General features: G+C 37.6%; 1 protein-coding gene across 2 annotated transcripts; it reads right to left on the bottom strand.

Annotated features, from left to right (window-relative positions):
* Window positions 1-38: 38 nt before the first annotated feature.
* Window positions 39-27,437, bottom strand: spock2 (SPARC (osteonectin), cwcv and kazal like domains proteoglycan 2). Of its 2 annotated transcripts, XM_046871206.1 has the most exons (11): window positions 27,120-27,436; window positions 18,122-18,130; window positions 17,801-17,846; window positions 15,333-15,447; window positions 11,988-12,093; window positions 11,064-11,178; window positions 10,121-10,243; window positions 9,594-9,812; window positions 3,774-3,836; window positions 2,875-3,012; window positions 39-2,236 (listed from the first exon to the last, which is right to left on the bottom strand). In XM_046871206.1, the coding sequence occupies exons 1-11, from the start codon at window positions 27,309-27,311 to the stop codon at window positions 2,091-2,093; spliced, it is 1,272 nt and encodes a 423-aa protein (XP_046727162.1). In that variant the 5' UTR covers window positions 27,312-27,436; the 3' UTR covers window positions 39-2,090. The 2 variants fall into 2 exon arrangements, with proteins under 2 accessions (XP_046727162.1, XP_046727170.1); XM_046871214.1 differs by lacking the exon at window positions 18,122-18,130 and having other exon boundaries at window positions 27,120-27,437.

Here is a 27,437-nt window from a genome sequence, read left to right as displayed (position 1 = left end):
CTTAAATGCAGAATTAACCAGTACAAGAGAACACGATGTTTGGGGCCCAATGCCTTTAATCGTTATTATACCAAGCCAAAAAAAGATGATACATTGGGACAAAGAAACATGCAACTAAATGCAAATATAATGCAATTGCCAGGGCAAGTACGATGTGTCTGTATACTCCAACTATTTACAATGATAAATGTTTTTATGACAATACAACCATATGCAATTTAATCCATACTCACAGGTGATGCCCTCATACACGCGAGGAAAACAAACAAAAAGTTATCTTCTCAAAATCTGACTGAAGTGACAGGCACTCTAATGGCATGTATTAAACCTTAATCCTTCTGGGGGGGAAAAAAGAAGAAATCCTATTATTATTCATTCTTCAGAACTACTTGTTATCTGTTGTTGATTTAAAGAGAAGACAAGCACATTACATCCTATTACATCACACACCCAATCCTGCTTAGAGCTCACAGCCTGGATCTGTCAGAATGCATTACTATACCAGATAATATCAGTGATTTGCACACATTTAAGATCTGCATGGAGTATGGATTATGCACGATGCCCATCCGTCTTGTGCTGAGCAAAGAAATGCGTTTTCAAACAGTGTTGTTCTCTCCAGAAGGGGTTTGTAATGACTTATTCAGTGTTTGATATGTATTGCACAATGTTTATGCAAAAAGTCTTGTCTTTATGTGTATGAAATCACTGGGGCCTGATGTCTTCTCATCTAACTGACACCAGAGACACCCTGAAATCTTGTAAGTTAAGTCTTTTCTGGTAATTGTAACATTTATACCAAGAATGTCAATGCATTTGGTACATAAATGTAGTTTTCCTCAGTGTAAACCAAAACTAGAAACCCTTGCAGCAAAACTATGTACACCTAGTAACTACAATAGACTCCTCTTTCTCCGTGGTCGATGAGAGGATCTGATTTGGTCGACAGACAAATAGAATGACGGACAGACCCCCCTGGCTGTCGTCAGGTTGAGTATCTTATTTTCCATACTGCTATTCATAGATATATTTACTGTGACATACTGTTATTTCAGAGCAAATGCATTTTTTTTTTTCTTCCTAGCCTACTTTTTAAGCAGATTTTATGATAAAACAGATGAATGACATGTAAAACAGCATAATTTTACAAAAGGAAAAAAAAAAAGTTGCTGAGTTCGGAAAATGTCGGAAGTTTCAAGAAACAGTGCTTCACAACCCACATTATATCCACTTTTAGGACATCAGTTATTTGCTCAAATGCAATAAAAATGCCTTCAATTGAATAACTGTGTGAAAGGACATAAGTGCAGAATATTGTAAGGAATATGCGAAGCATGGCCTTTCTTTTTCTTTTTTTTTATCTGACCGACGAAAAATGAAATAATTTTGCACAAATGATAGACAACGGGACGTGCTGTATCTTTAAATGACAGAAACTCTTGGTAGTCTGATAATGAATCAGAGTTGTGTCTAGTTATCAGAGCATGTTTGAATTTGTAAAACTATACAGAGTTGGGTAAACCTGTGAATGTTCACCAAAGCTCAGTTTCAAAATTCAGTCATTCGTTTATTCTCGCTTAAGGTCTGTCTGTCTAGTTTCCATCTAAATGCTACCATAAAAGTCTGGGGCTAAATGGTAACATTTAAAAATATATATTGTGCATTCAATGTATGCTTCTTGCATAAGAATAACGTGTCAAGTGGTGAGATGAAGCACGCAGTATAGCATTTGCAAAGCTCCAGTTCATCTAAACAGAAAATGTCCAGTTATCAATTACCTAGTTTCCAGCTTATGGTTGCTGATGCTATTGACTTTATCTGAAGATCACAATCTTGAACATACAACAAAAAAAAAATTCACAAGTGTATATATAAGATCTTTTTTTAAAAACTCTTTGCCATACCAATTATTTTACTACACTCATCACAACTCGACCCCCCCCCAACCATGGCCAATGCTGTTTGGAGTGCAGTGTAGAGATGTCCAACCATTCAGTTTCCACCATTTTTTTGTCAGCAAGAGATGGAGCTGCCTCTGAATCAGTGGTCAAAGTAAAGCTCGCTTGACCAGGCAACCATTTCATTTTGGTTTACCAGATATAACCACCATCATCCATTTCCCCCATCTCCTCCTCCTCTTCTTCAGCCTCTTCTCCGGTGTCCTCTGCTTCTTTCTCCTCCTCATCCTCCCATCCCACACCACTTCCAAAATCCCCCGAGTAGCCAGCCACCTCATCTAGCAAACACAAATCCAAATTAAGAAGACATAATGTTCATGTAACATTTAATAAATCTGCTGTTTAATTTTATCAGTTAAACATGATTTCTGCATATCAAAACAATCGCAGGAAATCTACCACAAACTGTGCAATTTCCTTTTAACAATGGCTAAATTACAAATTGAATTGCTTCAAGTGTGACAAATGACAAGCATGTTGTGTGTTCACCTATTAATGAAAACTAAAAAGAAAGGAAGCAGTTTGCTTTGAGAACATCAAATAACATTCAATTCCAGCAAAATGAGCAATGTACCAATGGAAGAAATGAGAATGCTTCAGCTACCTGTTTGAACAAAACAAACAAGCCCTGTGGCTTAGAAATTGGGCTTTTTAATGGCTATTTTAAGCCTGTCAGAGTATTTGTTCTTATCACCTGCAGGTTCATCACAGCCAGTAGTAATTAATCTTACAGACCTTTATTTCAAGTGAGACAACTGCTCTTTTGGAATGGTAATGAACCTGGTCTAATGAATGTAACACTTGGTCTTCTGTCAGAGGGGTGACTGATGGTTTTGTGTATCTAAGCCCATGCAACAAAGGAGGCCTTGTGCTCTCGGTATGTGTGTTTGTGTTGCTGCACGTTGTGTGTGCTTACCACAGTCAGTGTTGCCATGGATTCTGGAGCCCATTAACTCTTCTCCATGCTGGTCTACACACCAGCACTCCCCCTTGCTTTGGTCACATTGCAGCTTCCTATAATATCCATCCTCATCACAGCTGGGGATATATGTACCTAAAAACACGCGTGTTCATTTCAGACGTGTCATGATTTATTTTTTTTCCGATCTCGCATCATGCATCAATCAAATTGAGCATAGCACTATAGCTGAGATTGCAAAGCAGCCTTAGTTCTGCAAATAATCGGTCATGCACCCAAGCCAAATGACAGCAGTGTGCAGGGAACAACCTTGAGAAGGACTTTCCATCTGATTACTCAATGTAATATTTTTTAACAGTAAAAAGATAAACTGCATATATTATGTGTACAAAACAGAACAAAAATGCATTTTCACTTTTTTTTGTGGCTATGCCTAAAAAAACACTGATGTGCATTTTAGAAGACAAATGGAACAGATCACTATGGTGATGATGCCAGCTTGTGGTAAGGCATTGGGGAGTATGTGTGAGTTTGGCCACCTCTGGCTGATTCCTGCATCTGCATGTCCTCGGCGATTCCTGCTGACGACAGAGCCAAACATGCAACACTGCCCACTGCCAGCTCTGCTCCATGTTAATCCCCATGCCTGATTAACAGCTAATCCCAGCCTTGTGCTTGTCATCTGCTTAATGAAACTCCTCCAGCATCTCCTCTGTGATGTTTGATCAATCTGTCCTTTACCAAAATTATCCCCTTCTCTCTGTAGTTCTTCACTTCGGTTTCGGCATCTTGCTCACATTTTCTTTTTCCTGTATCCCTTCTTATTGCACAATGTTTCAGCCCCCCCCCTCCTGGTTCTTGGCTCAAATGCTTCCCATATGACTGTTCATACATACCTGGCTTCTTTTTGGCTCCTTCCTGCATTTGGATCCTCTCTAACTCTGCCAAGCAGGGAGGCTCTGAGGAGCAAAACAATTAAAGCATTAGAGGGAGGCAGTGTGCTAATCTCCACCAGCCAAAAGCTGAGCTTCTCCAACTAACCTGCCTCTAATGAAACTGACATTACTCCATTCATTTCCCAATGCAGCTGCTCTATTAAAAACATGCTCTAATATATATTTTTTTACTGACTGATAGACTTTCATAAATGTGTGTAGCTACAAATTCAGAAAAGAGTACTAATAAAATACAGCATTAAGAAAAAGTCAAAATGATCATATACTCTAAATTAACTTTATATAGTTTCTAAAAAGTTTTTTGTAATTTCTCAGTATTGTTGGAAACCAATTATAAAATATTACATTCAAGCTTAAGTAATGTTCACACCACATCTTAGAATCGGAATAAAACATGGTCTCAGTGACTTTTAATGTTGATATGTTGGTGCCAGGCACAAGCTGGTTTGAGTTTTTTAAAACTGCTGATTTTTGGTGATTTTCAGGTGCAGCAAAGTTTACACAGGATGGTTCCAAAAAAAAAAAAAATCTGGTTGCAAGAAAAAAAAGTAGAGTGAGTGGTTATGAAGGCAAAATCTCCAGAGTGGGTCAAACTAGCTAGTCTACTTTAGCTCCAAATGTTTGAGCACAAAAATTATCACAGAACAACACTACAAACTTCAAGGCAGATGGGCAGACCACATTGGTTTCTACTGCCATCAGCCAAGAAAAGGATTCTGAGGCTATAGTGGGCACAGACTCACCCAAAGTGGACAATTGGCAACATTACCCCCTTGAGGGTCATAAAGGTCAAAGTCGCTTACAGGCCCCAGTGTTGAGAAAATTGTAATAATTTAATCTGCACCAATGATATGTACACTGTGCAAAAATTTTAGGCAGGTGTGAAGAAACTCTGTAGAGTATCAGTGCTTTAAAAAATCTTAATATTTTATAATTATAATTATAATTTACAAAATGCAAAGTAAGCAAACAGAAGACAACTCGAAATTAGATCAATATTTGGTATGACTACCCTTTAATCTTTTTATTTGTATTTTTTTTTAAACAATTCTTACACTTGCAAGCTTTAAAACACACACATTATCTGATAAAGAAACAGCTGTGTAGGAGGTTTAATCTTGGTTAAGGAACAGCCAAACCTCGCTACTACGGTGAGGTTGAGAAAGACAGTTTTATGTCATAGGCCATACACCATGGCAAGACTGAGCTCAGAAACAAAACACAAGGTACAATGTACTGCACAAGGTACTGCATAAGCCAACAAAGTAAGAGTTTCAGAGTCTGCTGTTCAAGCTATTTTGAACAAGCATAAATAAACAGGCATCATTGAGGCTGTAGGCGTAGTGGTCGGCCAAGTAAACTTAATGCAGCGGATGAAAGGCACATTATGCTTACTTTCCTTTGTCACCAGAAGAGGTCCAGCACTCTTCCAGTGGAATCCAGTGGGACCCAGGTAAACCCCTCCAATCTCTGGAGAAGTCTGGTCAGAAATGCTCTTCATGAAAGAGTTGTGGCCAAAAAGCCATACCTCTTATGTGGAAACGACTCAACTATGCATGAAAACATAATAAGTGGGGTGCTAAAAAAAATGGCAGCAGCTGCAAAATTGTACTAGCTGTAGCTGGAAGCAAGTTGTTTACCAAAGGGCTGGAGAGCAGTACAATAATGAGTGTCTGCAAGTAACATTGAAGAACAGCGGAGGTTCCTTGGAAAGACCCCATACATACAGCCAATCTCATTAAGACCTATCTTCAGCATAGAGAACAAGGAGTCCTGGAGGTGATGGTTTGACCTCTTTAAAGCCCTGATCTCAACATTATCAATACTGTCTGCCATTACATGATGAGACAAGGATTTGAAAAGATCTTAGTTTTTCCCAAAGTAGAACAATCTACCTGCCAAGTTCCTACAAAAACTGTGTGCAAGTGTACCTAGAACAATTGATGCTGTTTTGCTGATTTGCTGCTTGCACACCAAATAGTGATTTGACTTAGATTCCTCTTCTGTTCATTTACTTTACATTTTGTTTATTGACAAAAATAAGCTAGTAACAATTTTTGGAACACTTTTTTTTTTTTTTTTTACACCTGCCTAAAACGTTTGCACAGTACTGTATACGTAATAATAATTAATTAGCCAAAAACATCTGAAATACATATGAGCAAAAAGATTCTTTCTTAAACAAGCTCATGGGTGGTGCAGCAGAAAAACATTTGCCCTATCATACAGAGATTGTGTTTGACTTCTGGCAAAGCTGTGCCCGAATCATCCAAGAGAGCTGTCAATCGCAGTGACACTAGCCAGTCATTTCTAAACTCATGTATGTGAAAGATGATGGTTAGTGCTTTCCTCTGAGTGTGCTATGCTGCCCTGAACAGCAGTTTGAAAAGATGCAGTTGACTGGCTTCATGTGTCTCAAAGGAAACATTCTAGCCCACACCCCCCCAGGCTGGTAGCCATTATTGTGTGTGATCCACTGAAAAACATATTGCAGTGAGATCAAGCAAGAAATTAAATAAAAAAAAGTTAATTGATCACATAAATCTCAACATCTTGTTTCACAAATTTCATCCTTGCAACTTAATGGCTAAAAATATTGGAGACATTGGAGACCTCAAATGGTACATTGATTTACTACAGCTGTCATACAGACCATGCCATGCACCTGAATGAGAAATGTAAAAGAAACATTTAATACTCTCAAATATACTAAATATACTAAATATAAATATACTATCAAAATGAAATTATGTCCTACAAAGTTCTACAAAAACATGCAAATCAAGTAAAAAAAAAAACACATCCCAAAAAAATAAGGCTTATGTTAAAAGTTAGCAAAGGAATTTTCTGTGTGCAACCTCATGTTCATACCACAGGAAAAAGGCACATAGAATCTTTGCATTGATTTTAATAAGTTTACTACGATGGAGTATTAGGGCAAATTTAAGATTAAAAAAGAATTGGAGGGGGAGGGGCGGGGAATTTCCGAGTTCAAAATGTTCATGTTGTAAGTAAAAATTTTCGAGAAAAAAAAGAGTATTAAAAAATTTGAGTTTTTTTTCTATCACGAAAGAAACAGCATATACACTTTGCAAGGAAAAAACTGTGCTTTTTTTCACAATATCCTCAGTTTTAAACTTTTTTTTCTAAAATTTAAACTAACAATATTCTAAATTTTAAAACCCCTCCCCTCCCAACTCTTTTAAAAAGAAAAATCCCATATTGGCCCTAATACGCCATTGTAGTTTACAATGTTACTTGTGAATTCAGTCATTTTGACTTTTAAAAGAAAATGCCTACATAAAGATTATTCTGGAACATTTATATGAAGGCTGCTAATATGTGTATAATAAACTTGAATTAAATTCAAATTTCTCCATTTGCCCAATCACTAACACAAAAGTCAAAGTCAAAGATTTATATACAATCTATGCCTTTCAAGTCTTAAACTCATGCTGAATTTCCACCGGGTGGTCCCCAAGTGATTCAGGTTGAGCAGACTATCAACAAATTGACAGTCTTTTTTCTGTCAATTTTTTTCCTATGATGGCTATTTCCCAACCATTGGGGAAAATCTAGGGGGTGGGGGGTTATGAGACAGACCAAAGGCAAATACACCTGCCTCAGGAGAGGTGAGAATGCTTAACCAGAATAAAAATAAGAACAAAACTGCTGTCTCTGTGTGTGTAAGTCAGTGTGTGTGTGTGTGTGTGTGTGTGTGTGTGTGTGTGTGTGTGTGTGTGTGTGTTGTGTGTGCAGAGATTCTTCTCTGTGCCGTTCCTGTTTTAGAGGGTGGAACATATGCTTGTTTTTGTAAAACAGTCTCATCCTGTTCTATTGCATAGGCATGCCCACACACACATGCACACAGAGGGAAGAAGCCTGGTAGTGTTAACAATATGCAATATGCCACTTTGCCCCACTGACAAACACACAAGAATATAAAAAGGGATTTCCCCTTAGCAAACACAACACTGCCACCCACACATAAAACATCTGCTAATCCTCAGTCACATGAAACTGTAGTTCTTTTTTCAGTACAGAATTCCATGAATAGGCAGTGGAAAAAGATAGATGGTTCTTTTATTCTTTTCCTTACACAAACAAAATCTCTAGACACTATAACAAAACTGAGCATGCCGTACTCCCCTCACTCTTGTGCTTTACTCAGCCAGGGAGGGTGAAACTGTTTGTGAAGGAGTTGAGGGCTTTGGATTACTCTAATCCAAGCATCCCACATATGGTTGAATTTTGCCCTCAAATATTTGATTATATTTAGAAAACCAATTAAGCCTAATCCACTGCAGTTTGAATGAGTTCTGTCATTGTGAAGGATACGGCCATTAACCAGTACATCAGACATTAATAGCAATCTTTAATCTTCCCAGTAATTGCTGATACGCATCTGGGTCATTCAGGATCATTGTTTAACATAAAAAACTAGCAAAGGAGAAATATAGGAGCTTTTGTAATATTTTTGGTTTTAAACAACTTCTTTGCCTTTTTCATTTTTCTACATAATATACACAGGCTAGTGGCATACACAGTCTATATTTTTTTAGATTTATCTATTTTTAGACCATGATGTAACATCTTATTAATATTTAAAAAAAGATAAATCTAAAAAAATATAGACTGTTTATGCCAAATATAGACTGGCATGTTTAGGCCAAGAGGCAAAAAAGAAGGCAAAAAAGCTCAATGAAATGAAATGAAATCACCTCAAGAATGTTTAACTTCTGTAATTATATAAAGTACCATAATTTCCGGACTATTAAGTGCACCCAAATATAAGCCGCACCCACTGAATTTGAAGATTTTTATTTTGAACATAAATAAGCCGCACCTGTCTATAAGCCGGTGTCTACACTGAATCTAATGAACTTCATACAGGCTTTAACGAAAGACAGTGTCTGTTACACGGTGTAACGGGTGAAATATGTTGTGGCGCCTTTAAGAGCAGAGCAGCATTTTGGGAATAGCCTGCTGCCGCATTTTCCCGGTATTACTGCGTGTGCAAGACCGAGGAATATGTCCTTATTATTTTCTGATGCTCATTTCTAAGTTTCTTTGTCTAACCCGTAACGCTTGTTGCCAAGAAAAATAAAAAAGCACGGGTTTGGAAACCTGTTTGTGCTTATATGATTTCTGTTGCAACTGGAGTTAGCGAGCTCTCCCATGACCCTGACTCAACGCGTTACAACGGCTTGTATCTAAACAGTACCAACAAAGTCATTGTTCACTGTCTTCCTCCTTCCTTTCACAACAATTTCTCTCTGGAGTTTATCTTTTGGCATCGTCGCGCGTTTAAAAATCACGAAGCTTTTCTCCCGATGCCGTGCAGCTCAGAACACAGGTGAAGTGTGTTTTTTCATGCCCGGTTGTTTTCAGCGTGACGAATGATTCGCATTTCCTGTAGACATTCCGAGTGAGCGGTAAAACGTCAGAGGAACATCATCCATATTTATGATGTGGTGCGGCCCGATTCAGTGGGAGCGCGATTTAATATAAAGAGTTTTAATTGGTTCACCTAAACCCGTTCGGCAGTTTTATTAGTCTAATGTTATGGGGCTCAGTTTTTTAGCTTGCAGTTTGTAAAACCGAGAAAAACCCAGGAAAAATACATAAATAAGTCGCTTCGTTGTTTAAGCCGCGGGGTTCAAAGCGTGGGAAAAAAGTAGCGGCTTATAGTCCAGAAAATACGGTAATCCAGCTATGGTCAAGAGGTCATAAGGTACTCTATGTATGAATTTAGCTTACTCTCTCTCCAGAAGCAGAGGCACCATTCAGCGGTGGAGACTTTGCCATCACGGTAAGAATCGCAGGAATTGAAGAAGGGCCTGATACACACTTCATATTTGTCCAGGTTAATAGCAGCCAGCTCAGTCTGGTCCAGATAGAGGTCGTTATTAGTGTCCAACTTTGAAAACATCCATCCAATGGAATCCTTACAGGTTGCCACTAGAGTGCGGTCCAAAACTGTACAGAAAAATGCATTGTTAAATATTAAACGCTATTTTAAAGCAACATAATTGAACTAAACTGATCCTGATTTTTTATTATTTTTATGGCAGGTGGGAAAGCAGGTTTAGAAATATTTGTGCAAATTCAGATTCAAAGAAAACAACTTGCACTTAGAAGCACATTTCTGATATAACATGCTAACTGTGTACACTTTCTCAGCAGTGAGCCTTGGATTAGGGCAGCCTCAGCAAAACCTCCTTGGTGTAATCTTTTTCAGCAACAAATCAATGGTTGAGCAGAGAGCTGAGAGCTTAGGGCCTTACTTGATGCTGAGGTGGCTGCAGCAGGCTTGCGTGTGTTGTTCTGCTTGGCGTTGCCCTGAAGCAGCTGGAACCAGTCCCGCAGACGATCACCCAAATCTGCAAGGTCCTGGCCTGTACAACTGTCTGTAGGACAGAGTGAGAGGAAAAGCAGAATGTACAGAGAGGGGGAAAAAAACAAGATAAGTAATTGGTTATAGGAAAGGCAACTGAAAAAGATCTACTTTGCTCTTTGAAATATTGAAACCATTGGAGCCTTTTGGCATCCGTGATACAGGGCAGCACAACCTCCCAAAGATATCCACAAAGAAAAAGACAGAAAGACTCAATAAACTGTGGAATGCTGATGAACCAGTACTCTGTGTTACAGGGGGAAATATAGGGGATTTTAGAGAAAAATGCCTTGAGGCTGTTTCTAAGCAAGCGCAGTCTTATCAATTAATGTGTCAGGTTATGCCTCTAAATCGTTCACGTTGTACAGTTGTATAGAATTTCACATCGACCTGTTGTTTTATTGCTCTGGTATAATGTCCTTGAAAAAGGTCCATTATAATTAGAATCCTTCACTGCATCTGGCACTAGCAACCCACTCATTTTCTTGCAAACTAGCTCAATTGTGTTTGTAAATCACACGCATTTGGACGTGATGAGAGTCCCTGTTGGCTATGACTTATGGAAATGAGTTTAGTGAATGGCAGAGTAAATCTGCACTGTAAGTTCACTGAATGGCTAATAGCGGCACAGTACTGCAGTAGGCCACTACTCCAAACATGTGATCTGAAGGAGAATTTCCCCAGCAGCAAAAAACAAAGCTATGTGTGCAGGTGCTGCAATAAATAAATAAATCACAGAGCTGTTTAAGCTTTGCGGTAGTCCAGTGATGGAGGAAGTTATATTAATAGAAAAGCTGCAGTCATTTGATGGTCAGTGAAAAAGTGCTACATACCACGTTTACTGTCTGTCACTGTACTTGGCATAGCTGTAATGGAACATGGGCAGGGACCAGTGCACTTCATACTCAGTTCTTTTCCTGTGAGACAGGCCTGATGCTGCAGCTTACACTGAAATGAATGACCACACACAGGCACACAGAAAAGATGGTTCAGATATGATAAGACTTGCTGTGAGAACATTGGATTATTATTGTGAGGCAGGACATAAGAGCACTTTGTCTAAGCAGTGGGATTTTTCAAATTCAGAAATTCCAATTGGAAGAAACAGCTGATGATTTAAATAAAAAATTATTTTAATAAAGTATAAATGTGTTCAATTGTTCATGCAATGTATTCAGGGTAAATTCCAGTTATAGTCAAGATTCTGTACAAATATTTTATAAAGGTGACCACAAGAAAAATGATATCTCATTCAGATAAGGCATCATCTTTCTTGGAAAACTAATTTCCTTCAGTACCTCAGACTCTCAACAAGGTCAGCGAGGGATAAAACAAGACTATGCATAAATCGCCTTTCATTTCTCTCTCTTCATCTTCAGGTCTCTCTCTATGTTTCTTAAGTGTACTCGCCCTCCCACCCCCTGATATTTCCAATTCCTTTTGGCTTTTCATCTAAGGTTTTGTGGAACTTTTGGGTTACCATGAATGCGATATCCATGATGACAAAGAAACTAATAAAGCAACCCACTGCCGCTGCACATGATGATTCATAGCAGAGTCAGAAAGGATAAATAACTACAAGCAATGACTCTTCAGTCTTTTCTTCAGTAGCATGCACAAAAATAAATCACTTGCACAAAAAACATATACTTTGTTAGTTTTGACAATAATTCAGAGTCTCTCCTGACATTGGAAATAAGATCAAAATAAATAAATAACAAAATCATATTTGCACATTGGTGGCAGATTTGTTTTACCTGAGAAGCATAGTTGTGTCCATCAGAACCACACACAGGCCCAGAGGAGGACATGGGACACGGTTTACAGTTGTTCTCCTGCTGACCCACCATTGAATGCTTCAGCCTGTAAAATTATACTCATCATTGTAACACTCAAAAAAGTCAACTGACTGCTTATAGACTGAGGCAAGCACATCCTTTTGCTTTTTGATGCAAAAATTGAACCCAATTTCTATTGGGTTTCAAGTCTATGCCTAGAAGGTTCTGCTAACTACAATATGTACAAATGTATTAGGACACCTGACTTTTTCAACCATATGTGGAAATAAATGGAGGCACACAATTGTATAGGATGTTTTTGGATGTGTTAACATTAAATATTTCCCTTCCTTGAACTACTACACCTTAACCTAAAATCTCCCCTTTTACACAAAGCGAGCTTCAGAAAGATATGGTTTACAAGGTTTGGAGAAGAAGATCTCGAGTAGACTGCTACAGAGCTCAGACCTCAACCCTATTGAACACCTTTGGGATGATTTAGAACTCCAAAATCTAGTCTAACATCCTCTACAAAGATTGTAGGTTATTATAATGGCAAATAGGGACAACATTTAGAATAAGATGTTCAAAAAGCAACACAATATTTTGTCCATATATTGTACCACATTCATGTTTTTTTTTTTTTTTAAACCAATTCATACTCAGAACATGACTAATGTGCAATTTGTGTTACTTTTTTGTGGTTTCTTTGCATGTTTATCTCTAAGCAGACTGGCTATGATAAAATGTTCCTAGGTGCCCCAGTGTTCCTGGGACAGGCTCCAGATTTTGGACCTAGATCAGAATAAACAACTAAGTGTAGATTAATTAAACACATTATATCCTGTGATATCGAAGACAGAATTCCACAACATAAAATCAGTTTTTCGGTTAGTTTTTTTGTTTTATACAACATGTTGTGAGTTTTGATCTAAGAATGATGTTTTCTTCAGCAGACAGAAACTGATCTTTGTTTGCTTACTGCATTGGTTTCATCTACCTTCACTGCAGCTGCAATCAGAGTTTCCTTAAACACTTTTTAATCAGCAATAAGGCTGCAAAACTGTCAGTGCTTTCCTCTAGGGAGACTATGCTGAGGCAAACAGGGGTATCATGCTGTTCCAGACCCAGGGTTTTTCACTAACAGCAACCATTAGAGAAAATATTGATAAATCTAAAGTTCTTTAGTACAGAGCAATCATCTCTAATGTTCAGGCACCAAACCAGGAAGCGAACAGTTCCACCATGCCAAATTCTCAATGTGAATCCACACATAATAATTTTTAAATTATTATTGAGTTAACATGGATATGAAAACTAGAGGTTTGTTTCCCCAAACAGCTTTAAGATTGCAGATGCTTATGTGACGTGTACATTTGGTTTACAGTAAAAAAGTGGTGTAAGATACAGTGTGTAATAATATGTACTTATTGCATAATCAGTAATATACAATATTGCATACAGATAATTCTCAAAAAGGCAGGAGACCCAATCTTTTTATGGTATGTGTCCTCATTTAAAAAAAAAAAAAAGTCAACCCCCTCCCTACCCCTATAGTCTCATTCAGCAGCAATAATAGGCATGCTATTTTAAAACATTCATAGTGCATTACTTTAAATAAATGCTAGACAACCTTCTATCTGAGGATTCAAATTCATTTGAACAAGCCAATACATAAAAACATAAAATCACTTACTGTATATTGAACATTACATTTCATCGTTATACATCAAGGCAGAAGGACAGGAGTAACAAGAGCATTTACTAGAGGAGATTGTGCTGTACAGTGTATGCGTACCAGAGCCATTAACTATTGAAATACTTCACCAAATAAATTAAGGAGTAGTACAAATTATTAACATTTATATTAATATTTATATTATTATCATTTTAATATAAATTAAAGAAATCGTTAAAAGCAAATCATATTTGTAGTTATATGCATATCATCGATACTGCCATTATTATCCTTTGTAGTGTTATTGTATGTAATTGTAAATGTTATTGTATGTTTATGTGTGATAACTTATTGTGTGTTTGATTTTTAGGTTGCCTTTTAAAAAATCTGGCAAGGGGCAACAGATAAAAATCAGCTATTCAGGCTAACTATTTACAGTATCTTACTGTTGATCAATCAGTACTGTCCCTATTAAATAAATCAATCAATCAAAGCGGGAAATATGACAAATTGGTACCATATGTAACACATGCTTTTTTAAATCACTGTGTGAGATCACTCAACTGCAGGCACTCTACACTCACCGTGTCTATCATGCAGCCTGGGCTTGTGAATCTCACCGCAGCTTCAGGAGATGCAGTCAAAATTGTGCATTTCATTTCAGCTGTTACATTCCATCTGGATCACTACTTTGATTTGATGCACACAAGTGCACTGAACGCTGAGTCCCATAAATATGTGCTAGCAATGGTTGAGTTTGTCAGTTTGGTCAGGTTGTGGTAACATGAGTGTTAAGCCTAGTTTACATCAGAAGCATTGCAGAATGCGTGTTCTGGGGTGTGGGGCTTTTATTTCTGTGCTGTGGTTTTGTAAATATAATAAATATTCATACTCCTGCTATAAACGTTCATTAAATTTTAACCAAAGCCAGAGCACTCAACAGACTCAAATATTCACCCATGTGCAATTTAAAATATGGGCATATGAGCAAATAAAGCATGAGCATACACTGAAAGCTACAGCATGAGTATTATGTGTTATTTCTAGTTTGAAACCACGAGCATGCCACCCAAAAATGTGTATTTCTATTTTAAATAACCGCTCTGTGCTCTGTCAGTGAAAAGGCCAAATTGATTAACATGACAGCATGATGGATGAGGCACCGCTGCAGTCTGGTGTAAAATAGGCTTAAGAGGAGATCCAAATTGAATGAAATATTCCATAAATCAAGTTCATGTACATAGAACGGCATTATCAATAACGGCTGCTAAAGAGTTCCTGCGACCCTCCCAGATAAACATTTCAGATGACCTCATAGCAAGGTTGAAAGCCATGCCCTAAATGTGTTTTGAATGGAATATTATTATTACAATATTAGTGTAAGACAAGGATCTTGATATGCACCTGCATAAAATCAATAATTGAGGGTAATTTACTGTGATTTCTATATACAGCATAAGGAAAATCCTTTTAGGGAGACAGACATTTGTTTCTCTTTACATCTTTCTATAGTTATTTTCTAATGTGTCCCCAAAGTCTGCACCCAAGCTTTAGCGATAGAAATTTACTTTTTGTTTGCCAATGAAACAACCTTTAAATCTTTGAAAGAGAGTAAGATGAATTGTTAATGGATGAGTTAATCTTGCCTGTACTCCAGCTTCTTGCGGTTGACACACACAGCACGCTGGTAGCCTTGGGCAACACACACCTTGTGTGGGCTACACTTCACCTTCTGGCAGGGGTCTTTAGTGGTGTCTACATCTGTAGGAGGAGCGAAATCTTTTTAGTATATAATAGCAACCACTTTGGGGGCAAACAGGCTTTTCAGAGACTACAATTATCTCTCAACTAATTCAGGCTTACAGAGAAACAGTGGTTAAATGCATAAAGATAAACAAAATAACTTATTTTGTAATAACTTGTATGTCAGGTGATCTACATTTGATAAGTATAAGGCTAACATAAAATAAGCAAACCCATTCAAATATCTGTAAAGCAAATCTTCATGAGCTTCTGTGACATTCTTTCTGTCAAGCTAACATCCAAATTTACAAATTATGTGAAAATACACATTTAATGATTCCATACACTATCCAGTTTTGTTCAAACTAATACATAAGATGACAATTAAATTTTTCGTAGTGGTTTTAATATGTACTGTTTGTTTAAAGCCCTTTTTATTCATTTGCAATCACATCTATGCTTAAGTCACTTCGCATTTTATGTGCTTAGTTTTGCATTACAGTCCCATCATCAGCATTGTATCGCTGTCATGGTAAGAATTATTTTTACTTTCCTTTAGAAGCATGATTGTATTCAGCTGTACCATGGCTGTATCAGGGTGGATCTATAAACCATGTTGCATCACAACACCCTCACTAAGATTAAAGAAAACACAAGAATGATGATGTTGCCATAGCAACAGACCCACTATAGAGATAGCACAAATGCTGGACTGTGATAAGTGACAAGAATTCCATTACCTTTTCCCCCTAGACATATATTTCTTTACCCCTGATTCTCCATTTTCACTCTCTGGACATGTTTTGTCAGATTTGATTTTAACCAAGTTACAATTCCAAATTAAACATACTGTGTTGTGGCAGAGCTAAATTCAGCTTGGGAAAAAGTAAAAAAAATCCCAACTGCTTTTGCATGAATTCTGCCTCTGCCCCTTGGCCTAACCGTCCAGCTCATGCATTGTTTCATCACGGTCTTAGATCTGAATGCCAGACACAAACTCCTGATTAAACAAAGAGCTCTAAATGTGACACTCTGATGTGTTACAATTTTTAAACATAAGAGGGTTGGATTTAGCTGAAAAGACTAAAATATATGTATCTCCAGATGTTTGAGAATAAATATGACTAATGTGCACTAGATAATACAGTATAATTGTTTTGTACCTTATAGGTCATTTTACATGTATGATGTTTTTCCACATAATTATGGATGACGATGGTATATTATTGAGGGATTTTTTACATAAAAGTGATCTATAATTAGCCACCATGTTTGACCGTATGTAATTGTGAGTATAGACTCTGACATTCCAACAGCATCATTTCCATCTATAAATGTTAATCATATACATGCAAAAGAGCCGCTGAATGCCAACGTTTCTTCTGATCAATTTTGCTGTTCCAAAGCCAGACCCAATGAGACATGACAACCCAAAACTGTTTATAAAAAGGTCTCTTTTTTGTTCCAAATCAGTATGATGTAGTGTGCACTGTAACAACATACTATAAAGAGGAGTGAATCTCTGTCTAGTATGTTGTTACAGTGGACACTACATCAGACTGATTTAGTTATATGGAGTCACAAAAATGTCTTTCTTCTGCTTCATTATTTAACCAAGACTTGATACTTTAGCTAAAACAAAGCAAAATACATCCATTCCTCACCAAATAACTGTTAGAATAAAAGTATGTCTCAGTGTGTAGTTTTTCTAATTAAAAAGTAATTTAAAAGAAATGTCTTTTTTTAGATTCTGTAGTTTCATTAGAAAAACAAAGCGGAATGCCATGCTATACAACAAAAACACACACAAATACCAAATATACCAATACATAAAAATAAAATGTTGCTTTATGCATTTGTATTGCAAAGCCTAATAGTGAGAATGAACTTGTGCTTACATTTTTAAATACTTCATTTCTATAAAATCACTAGAAGTCACAGAGTTGACTTTGCTGCAGACTTTGAGTGCTAACCAAAAAGATGTCTGGAAATGCAGGAACTCCTTTGATGTCTGCAGTTTAAGTGGGTCAGAACAAAGCCAATGTCACTCAGTGCTAAATCAAGCCTCCAGGACTCTTATTAGGCCTTCATTGGAACTGACAATGATTCATTAATTACATTCTGAGATATGTGATAATGGACTCCTCGATTCGGTGGTCATCATTTAAACTGCAAATCAAGATACAGTGTTGAAACGTGTCTGGCCATTTCTCCACTAGAGCACTTTGTAGAGGTCATTTCATATCAGCTATAAAGTTGTACATATAGATAATCCTGGGCTGCAGGTTTAATGAGGATGTCTGTCTTCATGAACTCTAGATTTGACTGTTATATTTATCTTCTGCTTTCAAAAGACGGGTATGAAACTTACTTTCATTTGAACCTTGATTTTCATCCCATGACCTGATGTAATCATCCTGAAGAGATGGAGAGAAAGATTTAATTGGTGAGATAAATCTATATGTATTCTAAATACCATATCATTAAATCATTAGAAATGTTGTATGAACAGTAACATTAAGTAAAAAACAATCATTAGGTAAAAGTTTCAGTAACACAACACAAAAGGAGGGAATTTGAGAGACACAAGTAGGTTGGAGTTAAAAAGAAAATGCTTATAAATTCTTCATCTTAAAAAGAAGCATCAAAAGAAAGCCAAGGACACAAGACAGATTTAGAACATATTACTGACCTCTACTTCCTGGTGAAACGTGAAGCAGACGAGTAAAAGAGGAAGAAAAAAAAGCAGACAGTTAGAGGAGAATAAGTCTCGTAGGAGATAAAACAAAAGAAATGGAAGACAATGTATCACTGCTCTATATATCGCACTGGTCTCTAGGCAGGATTTGCATAATTCCCAATGTGTGCACTCAAATAGTGAAATTGTTTTATCAGAAATGTTCTGTTCGGGGATTTTACAGCCACATTTGTGAGCATTTTTACCAATTATTCACTGTGCAAACATTGCTTATTGCTGTTCTGCATGCCAATAAGAAGTGTTGGCAAATATGAAGACTGGACTTAAACTTTAAATCATTTTTTTTTCTGTTTAATGCAGTTTCACAAGGATTATAACAAGCAAGAGAAAGTATGAAGCAAGAGTAAATTGGATTTTTAGCAAGATAGTGAGCATCATACAGTGAAAATGAGAGCTGATGTTATAAGTCGGTGAAAGTAACCACTGCATGTGTCAGTAGCTGTAGAGATATACAGCTTATTTGCTGTTACTCCTACAGTAAATACCCGCCATTCTGTAAATTACATGCCGTTTGCTGTAGAGGCTTCAGAAATACAATCCTCTAAAAATTTACAGTACATAAAAAATGACTGCCAGAAAGCCCTGTTTCAGACCATAGAAGAATAAGCATTCCCCATAAAAAAGCATGGCACTTTGGCATTTCATTTCAAGACCTAAATTGCTCTATGATTGGCACAATATCAACTTTTCCATTTGCATAACATTAATCAAACCGCCTCACCCAACTAAACGCCTTTCTGCTCCATCATAATGAAAAAAGCTTTGCCCATTTAGCTTGTACAATAAAGTCATAAATGATGTCACTTTCTAAAAGGCTAAAACTTCAAACCTTGGGTGATCTATAGCACTTGGCAGACATGATGTTGGTATCCTGGTATTTGCATTATTTATTGTCCAGACAAGCGTCAAAAATCTTGCAGAAGAAGGTATTGTATTTGGTGGCGAGACTTCTGTGTTTGGTTCACTGTTTCTCTAGGCGTATTAAACATATCTGCAAACAAAATCATCACAAGTGTTTACATGGCATGTGTTGTTACGTTCTGTACTTTACACTCAGACAGCAGCGTGAGTAGAAAATGATCTGATAATATGTTCTTCATCATTGCGATGATGAGCAAACACAAGCATGAGTCACAGCATGAAACTGTGCCACACCACACAGAAACACTGCCACAGCACGAGCTCCTAATGTCAAAACGTGTGCCTAGCCATGTGGGTCGGGAGATAGAGCTTTTAAATATTATCAAGACGTTCAAGATATTTAGCGATAACCATATACTGCAATATAAAAAAAGCCAAATTAAATAAGAAACATAACAGCATTCTAAGAAACACATTAGCATCGCTACTACATTATCTCACCTTACAAAGCTGTAATAGTGCTAGAAAACCTTATGATACCCTTGGGAATACTATAAAAGAATGTAGATAGCTATAACGTTAGCTAACTGACTGCAGAGGTTTTATATTCATAAAGTATCATAAGTATGAAAACTGGGCTTTGCATTGTGTATCAGAGACAATATGTCAAATGTTCAACACTGTTCATCCCTCCCTGATAAAGCCAAAGTAACACTGCTAGCCTTCACTTGATCTCTGGGAACCTCTCATTTTGAAGTCTGTGTGATACTCCTGATATCATAAGCCGCTATGGGGTTCTTCTTATTTATTTTAGAACCTGCCAAAATAATCCAGTTATAACTTAATCTCTTATGAACAGTTCATATATCTTTATCAAGATCTATCTGAGCACATAAATATCTGGTGACATCTGGTTGTATTTGATAACCAGTGAGTGCTTTGTGATATCAGATATTCCAGAGAACTCCTCTGACTGTGCGCCGTCATGGATATCATTCACAGGACCATGTCTCATCGCTGAGTGCTGCGCAATATTTCACATCGTTTGCATGACAACACTGATTGGCAGCCTTCTAATCTCTTAACACGCTGTTTCAAAATTGAACTGCGCTTTAGAGGCACGCATAATAGGAATTTAATGCATGCATGTGGTTGTTTGTGCACATGAGGTTTTAAAAGCAAACAGCAAGACTGCATGAACAGGATCAGCTTCTTCCTTACATTTAAGAAATAACATGGTGTAAGAGTGATTCATACTTGTAGCCTGGTTGTAAGTAATGAAACATATGTAATAACAGATGAGGTCTTTTTTTTAAAGATGAAGTCATTTACACAGTAGTTCAGCATCCATTAAGAGTCACAGACACATATGCCCTGAACAATTCACCAATTAATTGAAGGAGATTAAAGACACACCGACATATACACAAACACCTATTCACACCTAGGAGATTTTGTCAGGAGTGGGGGCCAATGCACCAATAAAAAAAATTTACTTGGACACAAGAATTACAAGTTACCTGAGCTCAGGATGAAGCTGGAACTGTGAATAATATCATTTACAGTTCATTTCCTCTACCTAGTATGAGGTCTTTCCTCTCCTTTGAAGTGATATAGAGACATTAAAATTCCTGACAGATCCGCTGTTTGACTGTTATACTGATTTAATGTAGGAAGGCTATATCAAAATGTATCAGATGTATCAGTGTGGTAAAGGCCTCAGAATGGTCTCACATCCCACACAAAGATAACGCTGCTGGGCTACTAACAGGCATGTGGGCTTCTCACAGCTCGCAAATACATGTGTTCGCATTCAGTTGCTGTTCAATTGAGAATCCAATCAGTCATGTACCATGAAAAGACTAGAACTAAGCAAAGCGCCCACCAGAACTCTGTTTTTACTGTCACTGCACAGTTGGACCAGACAGGCAAACATAAGCCTCCCACTTGATTTATGCACAAGGTTTATTTGACCAGGCTTTTCAGATTAGCTGCATGGCACATCAAAAGCACTGCTAGCAGCCCACTCAGCTGATTTAGAGCATCCCAGTCTTCCTTCATGTTCAGGAAAAAGCTTGAAGGTCTACAATTCAGAAGAGGTTTTCTGAGCCAAAAGAGTGAGGCAGGCAGCTCCTCAGAGACGCATCTCTGACCCAGACTGACAGATCATTTTAAGAAGCCCAAAGGCTTTGCACGGAATAAAGCGAACTGCTCTGAGAGAATGCCCTGCAGTTGACTAATGCCAAGCTTCACTATTATCTATTAGGGAAACATAAAGATGTGGGTGGCAGGTTCAGCATAGTAGTCTGGCTCTTTAGATTCAGAGTCCAAGAAACCAATGTGTACAACTACTCATCTATTGCATACACAATGACACATGACAGCCAAAAGTGAAAAAAAGGTTCTCAGATAACATGCGCTATCATTTAAATTATTAGGAAATAATAATACATTTATCAAAGTCACTGGAGGTCAATGAATGTTATTTCCAAAGTATAGATCAAATGTGGTGTGGCAAGACGCAGGGATTAACACTGTAAAACTGTCACAAACTGTCATCTATAAAAGATAATTAATCAATGTATTAAAGCACCGTGTTGTTGTTCGGTGCATTGTCTATTCCCTGTTTATCCTCCTTATCTGTGTATTCTAATGTTCTAAAACATTAACTGAATATTATCTGAAGAACAAGCATAATAGACACCGTTTCAACAGGGCCAGTTTTATATATAGAATGCTCTATAATAATAATAATATAATGCTCAGTCCATCCATCCATTTTCCTGCTTAAATTATATATAAGCGCTAAATTTAATTTCTCAAGGCAAACTAATACAAATCCTGAGCCTTAATTAATCCCAATCCTTATGCATAAATTGAGTTCAGCCTCTGAATAAAGGCTTTAGTGACAAATTAACAAGTGCTTTCTAACTCAGTAAAGCATCCTAATTGTTAGTCTTCAGTGCACACTTCAGGCTTCAAAAACACTGTCACCTGCCCAATGAGACTGAATGACAGCTATAAAGGTGACAGCCAGAGGGAGCAATACAAGAGAGACAGAAAATCAGTGATGCCTTTAAATGAGCAAATCTGACATGAGACGCAGTCAATAACCCATTCTGCCCAAAAGCAGCAGAAAGAAGTAAGGGACTTGACTGCTGTAGAGCAGATCTTGACAGCTTTGACAAGTCATGTCAACCTTACACATTTCCTAAACGCATTCCCAGTATACTCTGGCTCATTATGGCTAGAGGCAGACTGCACCTCCCTGACATTTGGACAAAGTCTCTGCCAAATAACCTAGCTACTCATTATTACTTTCAAAGAAAAGTTCCCAGTCTGAGGTATGTTTGGCCCTTGACTTTAGCGAAGGCAAGCAGAATAAGACGGAAGGTTCACCTATTCTCCCTGTTCAACAATCCAGACTTTTATTGCTTTATTTCAAATGATGCTTTTAAACTGCTTTTCATTTTAGCATGTGCAATATTTTAGACCGAAAAAAAAAGGAAACAGTCTATATCATGGAAATTTTACGGTTCAATAACAGCCTTAGAAATGAAATGTAAAAGTCTTGCTCAGGAATGTATGAGACTGAACAGCACTGAAACTGGTGCTGAGCCTGCCACACTGCACCTGCACTGCTGAATGTTCAATTCAGCAGGAAAGGGCACAGAACACAGGAGTGGCATGATGAAAGACCGGTTTCTCTTGACTCAATTAAAGCCCCCCAAAAACTGGTGTGTGGCCAGAAGCTTCTACACCCCACTGACTTTCCCTTTACTGGCTGCCATTTCAATGTACTTCAACTCTGCTGCCTATTAAGCCTGTGCCCAGTCCCTCAGGCCAAACTTGCAAGTTTATCAGTACTGGATTGAGAGCAAGAAACCAGCACATTACAAAACAGGATTCATTGGCTGCTGTGTGCCAGTGCAGCTTGCTGAATTATGATTTGTCTACACCCTGACTGTATGGTTATATTAGCTGGCATTAAATTATACAGGATTACAAATAATCATGACCCATATGCCATGATGACAACATAACGACAGGGGTATACCCACCTACACAGCCACGTGGTTCCAACCCTGATGGATTAGCGTCACTCATGACAAAACTGTGGGACTTTTATATACCTGGGATACATGCCCAGTGGGACTGTCACAAGCGTTTACTCTTCACACTACCCAGCCAGGTGTCTCACCTGTCGCTGAGGGTGAGGATGGATGCTTCAGCATTTCAGCTGCTACTCTATGACTACACTATGACTACACTATGCTTCATTCATTTTATTAGGCTCACAAATGCAAACCAGCATGCATTTTTACCAGTGATTAATGCACTTGATTAGAAGCAATACATTAATCTCTTGATCAGACTTTAACTCCACCAATGAAGACATTAAGATCTGTCATCATCATCATGCTGAAAACATTTTCCTATCTGCAATTAGGAAGTCTGCCAAATGACAGGCTTCCCTAAGAGCAGCATTATTACACCCACCTCAGCCCGGTCCAGTGTGCATCTTAATACCACAGTAATGACTAGGTAACTGGGGAGAAGATGCATGAAACATTTTGCTTCATTAAAAATGTAGTGGCAGTGTAACAGGTGCAAGCCTGACACAGTCTTCCGCTGCTGAGGGAAAGCACTGCTTTTAATGAGCTCCTTCTACACCGAGAGAGGGGGAGAGATAGAGGCTGGCAGCCACCAGAGGATTGACCGGCTCTGTTCGTTGTTTATTTTCAGTGGAACAGATGACAGCTTCACTCCTGCTTTCTGAGAAACTCTCTCTAAGCTGCTGATGGAGGAGGGGGCAATCACATGCACTCACAGAAACTGCTGCATATATACTGATAATGAGTATAATCCTATTATAACAGATTATTAAAAGTCAATGTTACTGCATCCAATGGAAATGCTGTATATTCATGTTCTGTCACCTTTCATTATTGTTTTACATAGCATAACATTGCAGAGATTAAGGAACTGGTTTAAAAAAAAGACTGTTTACAATGAATTATATTCAGTCATGACATGTTAAATGGTCTATTGTTTTTAGGTGGCCATTCACTTTAAATCGGATTTGACATTCTCCTTTGCCATGTTGTTACAATTGTAAGCAGGAGTCTCCTCAGCAATGCCAGTTTCACACTAGTCATAGTTGGTTCATTGAAAATCTCATCATAAATATTGTTCATTGCCAATTTGGCTCTTCACCAAAATCTCATAAAATATAAATAAACAGGCAACATGAACATTAAGCCATGGTTAAATATTAAACTTAGGTGACATTTTAAATACATTAAAAAGCTTTACATACACTGTATACTTAAACAAATCTACTGTAATATTCAAACACAATTGCCTCAATATTTTTTTCGCATCTTATACACTGGTGTCTCAACATCAACTGGGCATGCAAAGATCTATATGCAGACAGTCAGAATAGGAAACTAGGCTATTTACATGTCTGGTTTTCAAGCCCATCAGAATAATCTATCTATCCCAGTAGAGGAAATTCAGATCTACAAACCCCCTATGATGCAGACAATAAAGAATGTTCATTAAATATTTATCTGTGAGTGTGTGTGTGTGAGGACATATGCTTTTTTTGTTCTGCTGTTTGGATTACTGTTACCATTCATTACAATGCCACTCAATACTCTGTGTCTCGAAGGGCATTAAAAGTCTGAATCAATTTCGGTAATTTGACTTTGCCCTGATACAAAGTGAAGATAAAATAAATGTTTTTATAAACTGAGCCAATCTGAACTCAGTACAGTTTAACTGCTTTTTATACATGTATGGGAACAGCGATAAACATCAGCATCCTAGTAAATTTTCCAGTGTTTTTTTTTTTTTCAGAAAATATTGAAAAATTTGACATTTAATTAATATATTAAAATTTTAAATCTATGTATAGAGTGTACTGCTTTTATGAAATCATAATTGTATAAGTTGTGTCCTTTAACACACTAGTTATTTAACACACATTATTCTAGTGAGTGTAAACGACACAAGTCATGCTTGAAAAAATGCATATAAAGGATGCCCCAGCCTTCTTTTAAAAGGATGTGCCTCTCAGCTTAATAATCCTTCTTGAGCACCTCGGAGAACACATAAACTACTCATACATTTCTTTCACTTCCAACAATAGTAAAAAGAACTAATTATTATGTGATACAATTTTCAGTTTTTCTTGCTGCTAAATTCACACTTCTATCAAAGCAGTGGCTGGAGCTGTTCTCAGGAGATGGTGTGGTGGATCAGATTTACAGGGGTTCTCCAGTGTCTCCTCACCAGAGACACAAGGTAACAAATCCCAAATTGCAGTTTTCAGTAACCATTAGGAACAATGTGACTTCCCGAAAGCTATAGCATCACATGGAAACAAAACAAAAACACATGCACAATGCACAGATTTAGGAGGCCATGCACTTTCTCTGTTTGCACAATATGATATATGTATTAAGTAATCTTGCACTCTGTAGGCCAGGTACTGTATCTGAAATTACATATATCTTACATACACAGCATGTCAGATCAGTACCACAAAAAGATTAGTGTATCTGAAACCAAAGTATTTATTACCTCCACATACTTAAAATAAAAAATAACCAAAGGCTAAGTTAGATCCATAAAAATATATTAATCTTACACTTCACAGTGATAAATAGAGTTAGGAGAGAGTTGGGGTTTCTGCAGTAATCAGTTATATTAAAAAAGTAATAGCAATAAAGCAATACATTGAATGAATGAGTTGAAAATGTATTAATATACTGATTTCTTACAGAAAACAATCTGTGTTCCCTGTGTTCCCAGTAAGGATAAACTCATAGGGACTAATGTTTAGTTTAATGTTTATATTAGTAATATGTTTCTGTAAGGCTGCTATGGGATTGTGTCCCATTTTAAAAGCACTACACGAAAAAAAAGGGAAATGAATTGAATCATCATGTGCAGAACTGAACAGTCACATGATTGCTAAGAAGAGGTATGTAGCCTGTACTACTCAATTTCAAAAACTACACAATTTCAAATGCATAAAAAGATCCCTACCAGGTGGCTAATATTAAGACTGTGGACATTCCTGTGTATTATTTTGTATGCAAGAGATACAAATCCAAATATCCAAATACACAGGCCTCCTATGTAGATCTTATGAAAATGTCGTGTAATCATGTTAAGCTCCTAGTTCTAATTCATCCCCATCTCAATATGTCTATGGCCACAATTTAGAGAATTCTACAGTCCTTCATAAGATTGAAAAATCATTGGAAAATATCAGTTAAATCAAAAGCTCTCTTTGGGGGATTGATTCTCTAGAGCTGGTTCATACAGTAAAGTCAATACAGACTAAGGGAAACATTTCTAATTCTCAATACAGAACCTTTAAATTTAGTTTGCAATGTATTTATTGTATATTAATCTATTTCATATTGTTGCTGGTATGGTTTAAGTAGGTGTGCATGCTGTGATAATTGCTCAGAAATAGCACATGGTTCACTGTTTGCAGAAGCAGGGGCTAATTAACCCGGCACATATGCACTGCAAAAGCTGTGATGGAAATGTACACAATAATATATTCTGGCATTTGAAGATGAAAATCATTAATGAACTGAACAAGAGGAGAAGTAAAGCATCACCTCTTATCTGACAGTGTGTGACCGACATCTTCTGTCAACAGTAAACAGGAGCAGTCCTGCAGGTCTTCAGAAACCCTCTTCATTACTTATCTTGTGTAAACTAAGCCAGCCAATATATTACTTCATCTATTTTAGACATGCATGGCAAATACCACTTATTTAGCCCTTATTTAAACTCAAACATCCAAAGCTTCACTCGGGGGTCGGAAACGGATCTAGTGAGAATAATACCCTATTTGAACACAAGGTTGCGGTTTCGGACACAGCCTTAAAGACGACTCGAACTCGACGCCAGACCTCTCACACCATTCAAGTGTATTTGAAGGTTTTTATATACTTTGCGTGTCCGTACGTTAAAATGCACACAAAAACAATGAAACCGAATTAAAACCCGCAGCTTCTCTCGTGCGTTCAAGCGGACTTACATCTCGGAATCGGTTCCAGTGTTTGATCTTGCGACTGTACTGGGAAATGGTGGCCAGCCACTGCTCGTCTTCCATGAAATTGCCGCTTTTCTCAGCCGCATCTTTGCCACCTCGCTTCCCGTCCGCCTGAACCGGAGACCCCGAGAGCACCAGGATCGGGAGGAGAAGAGAGAAAAGACACAAGAGCATCATGATTTTCCCTTCACCAGGGTTCCGCAAGAGAGCAGCGAGTCAGAGGAGCTGTTTCTCCTAACAGCTATAGATGGATGCTGAGGCTTCACTGAAATGTGACCCGATTACAGGATGCTGGTTACACAC

The sequence above is a fragment of the Silurus meridionalis genome, chromosome 2 (genome assembly GCF_014805685.1).
Source record: "Silurus meridionalis isolate SWU-2019-XX chromosome 2, ASM1480568v1, whole genome shotgun sequence".
NCBI lineage: Eukaryota > Metazoa > Chordata > Actinopteri > Siluriformes > Siluridae > Silurus > Silurus meridionalis.
Note: the sequence above shows the minus strand (reverse complement) of the source record. Positions and strands in the feature narration are given on the sequence as shown.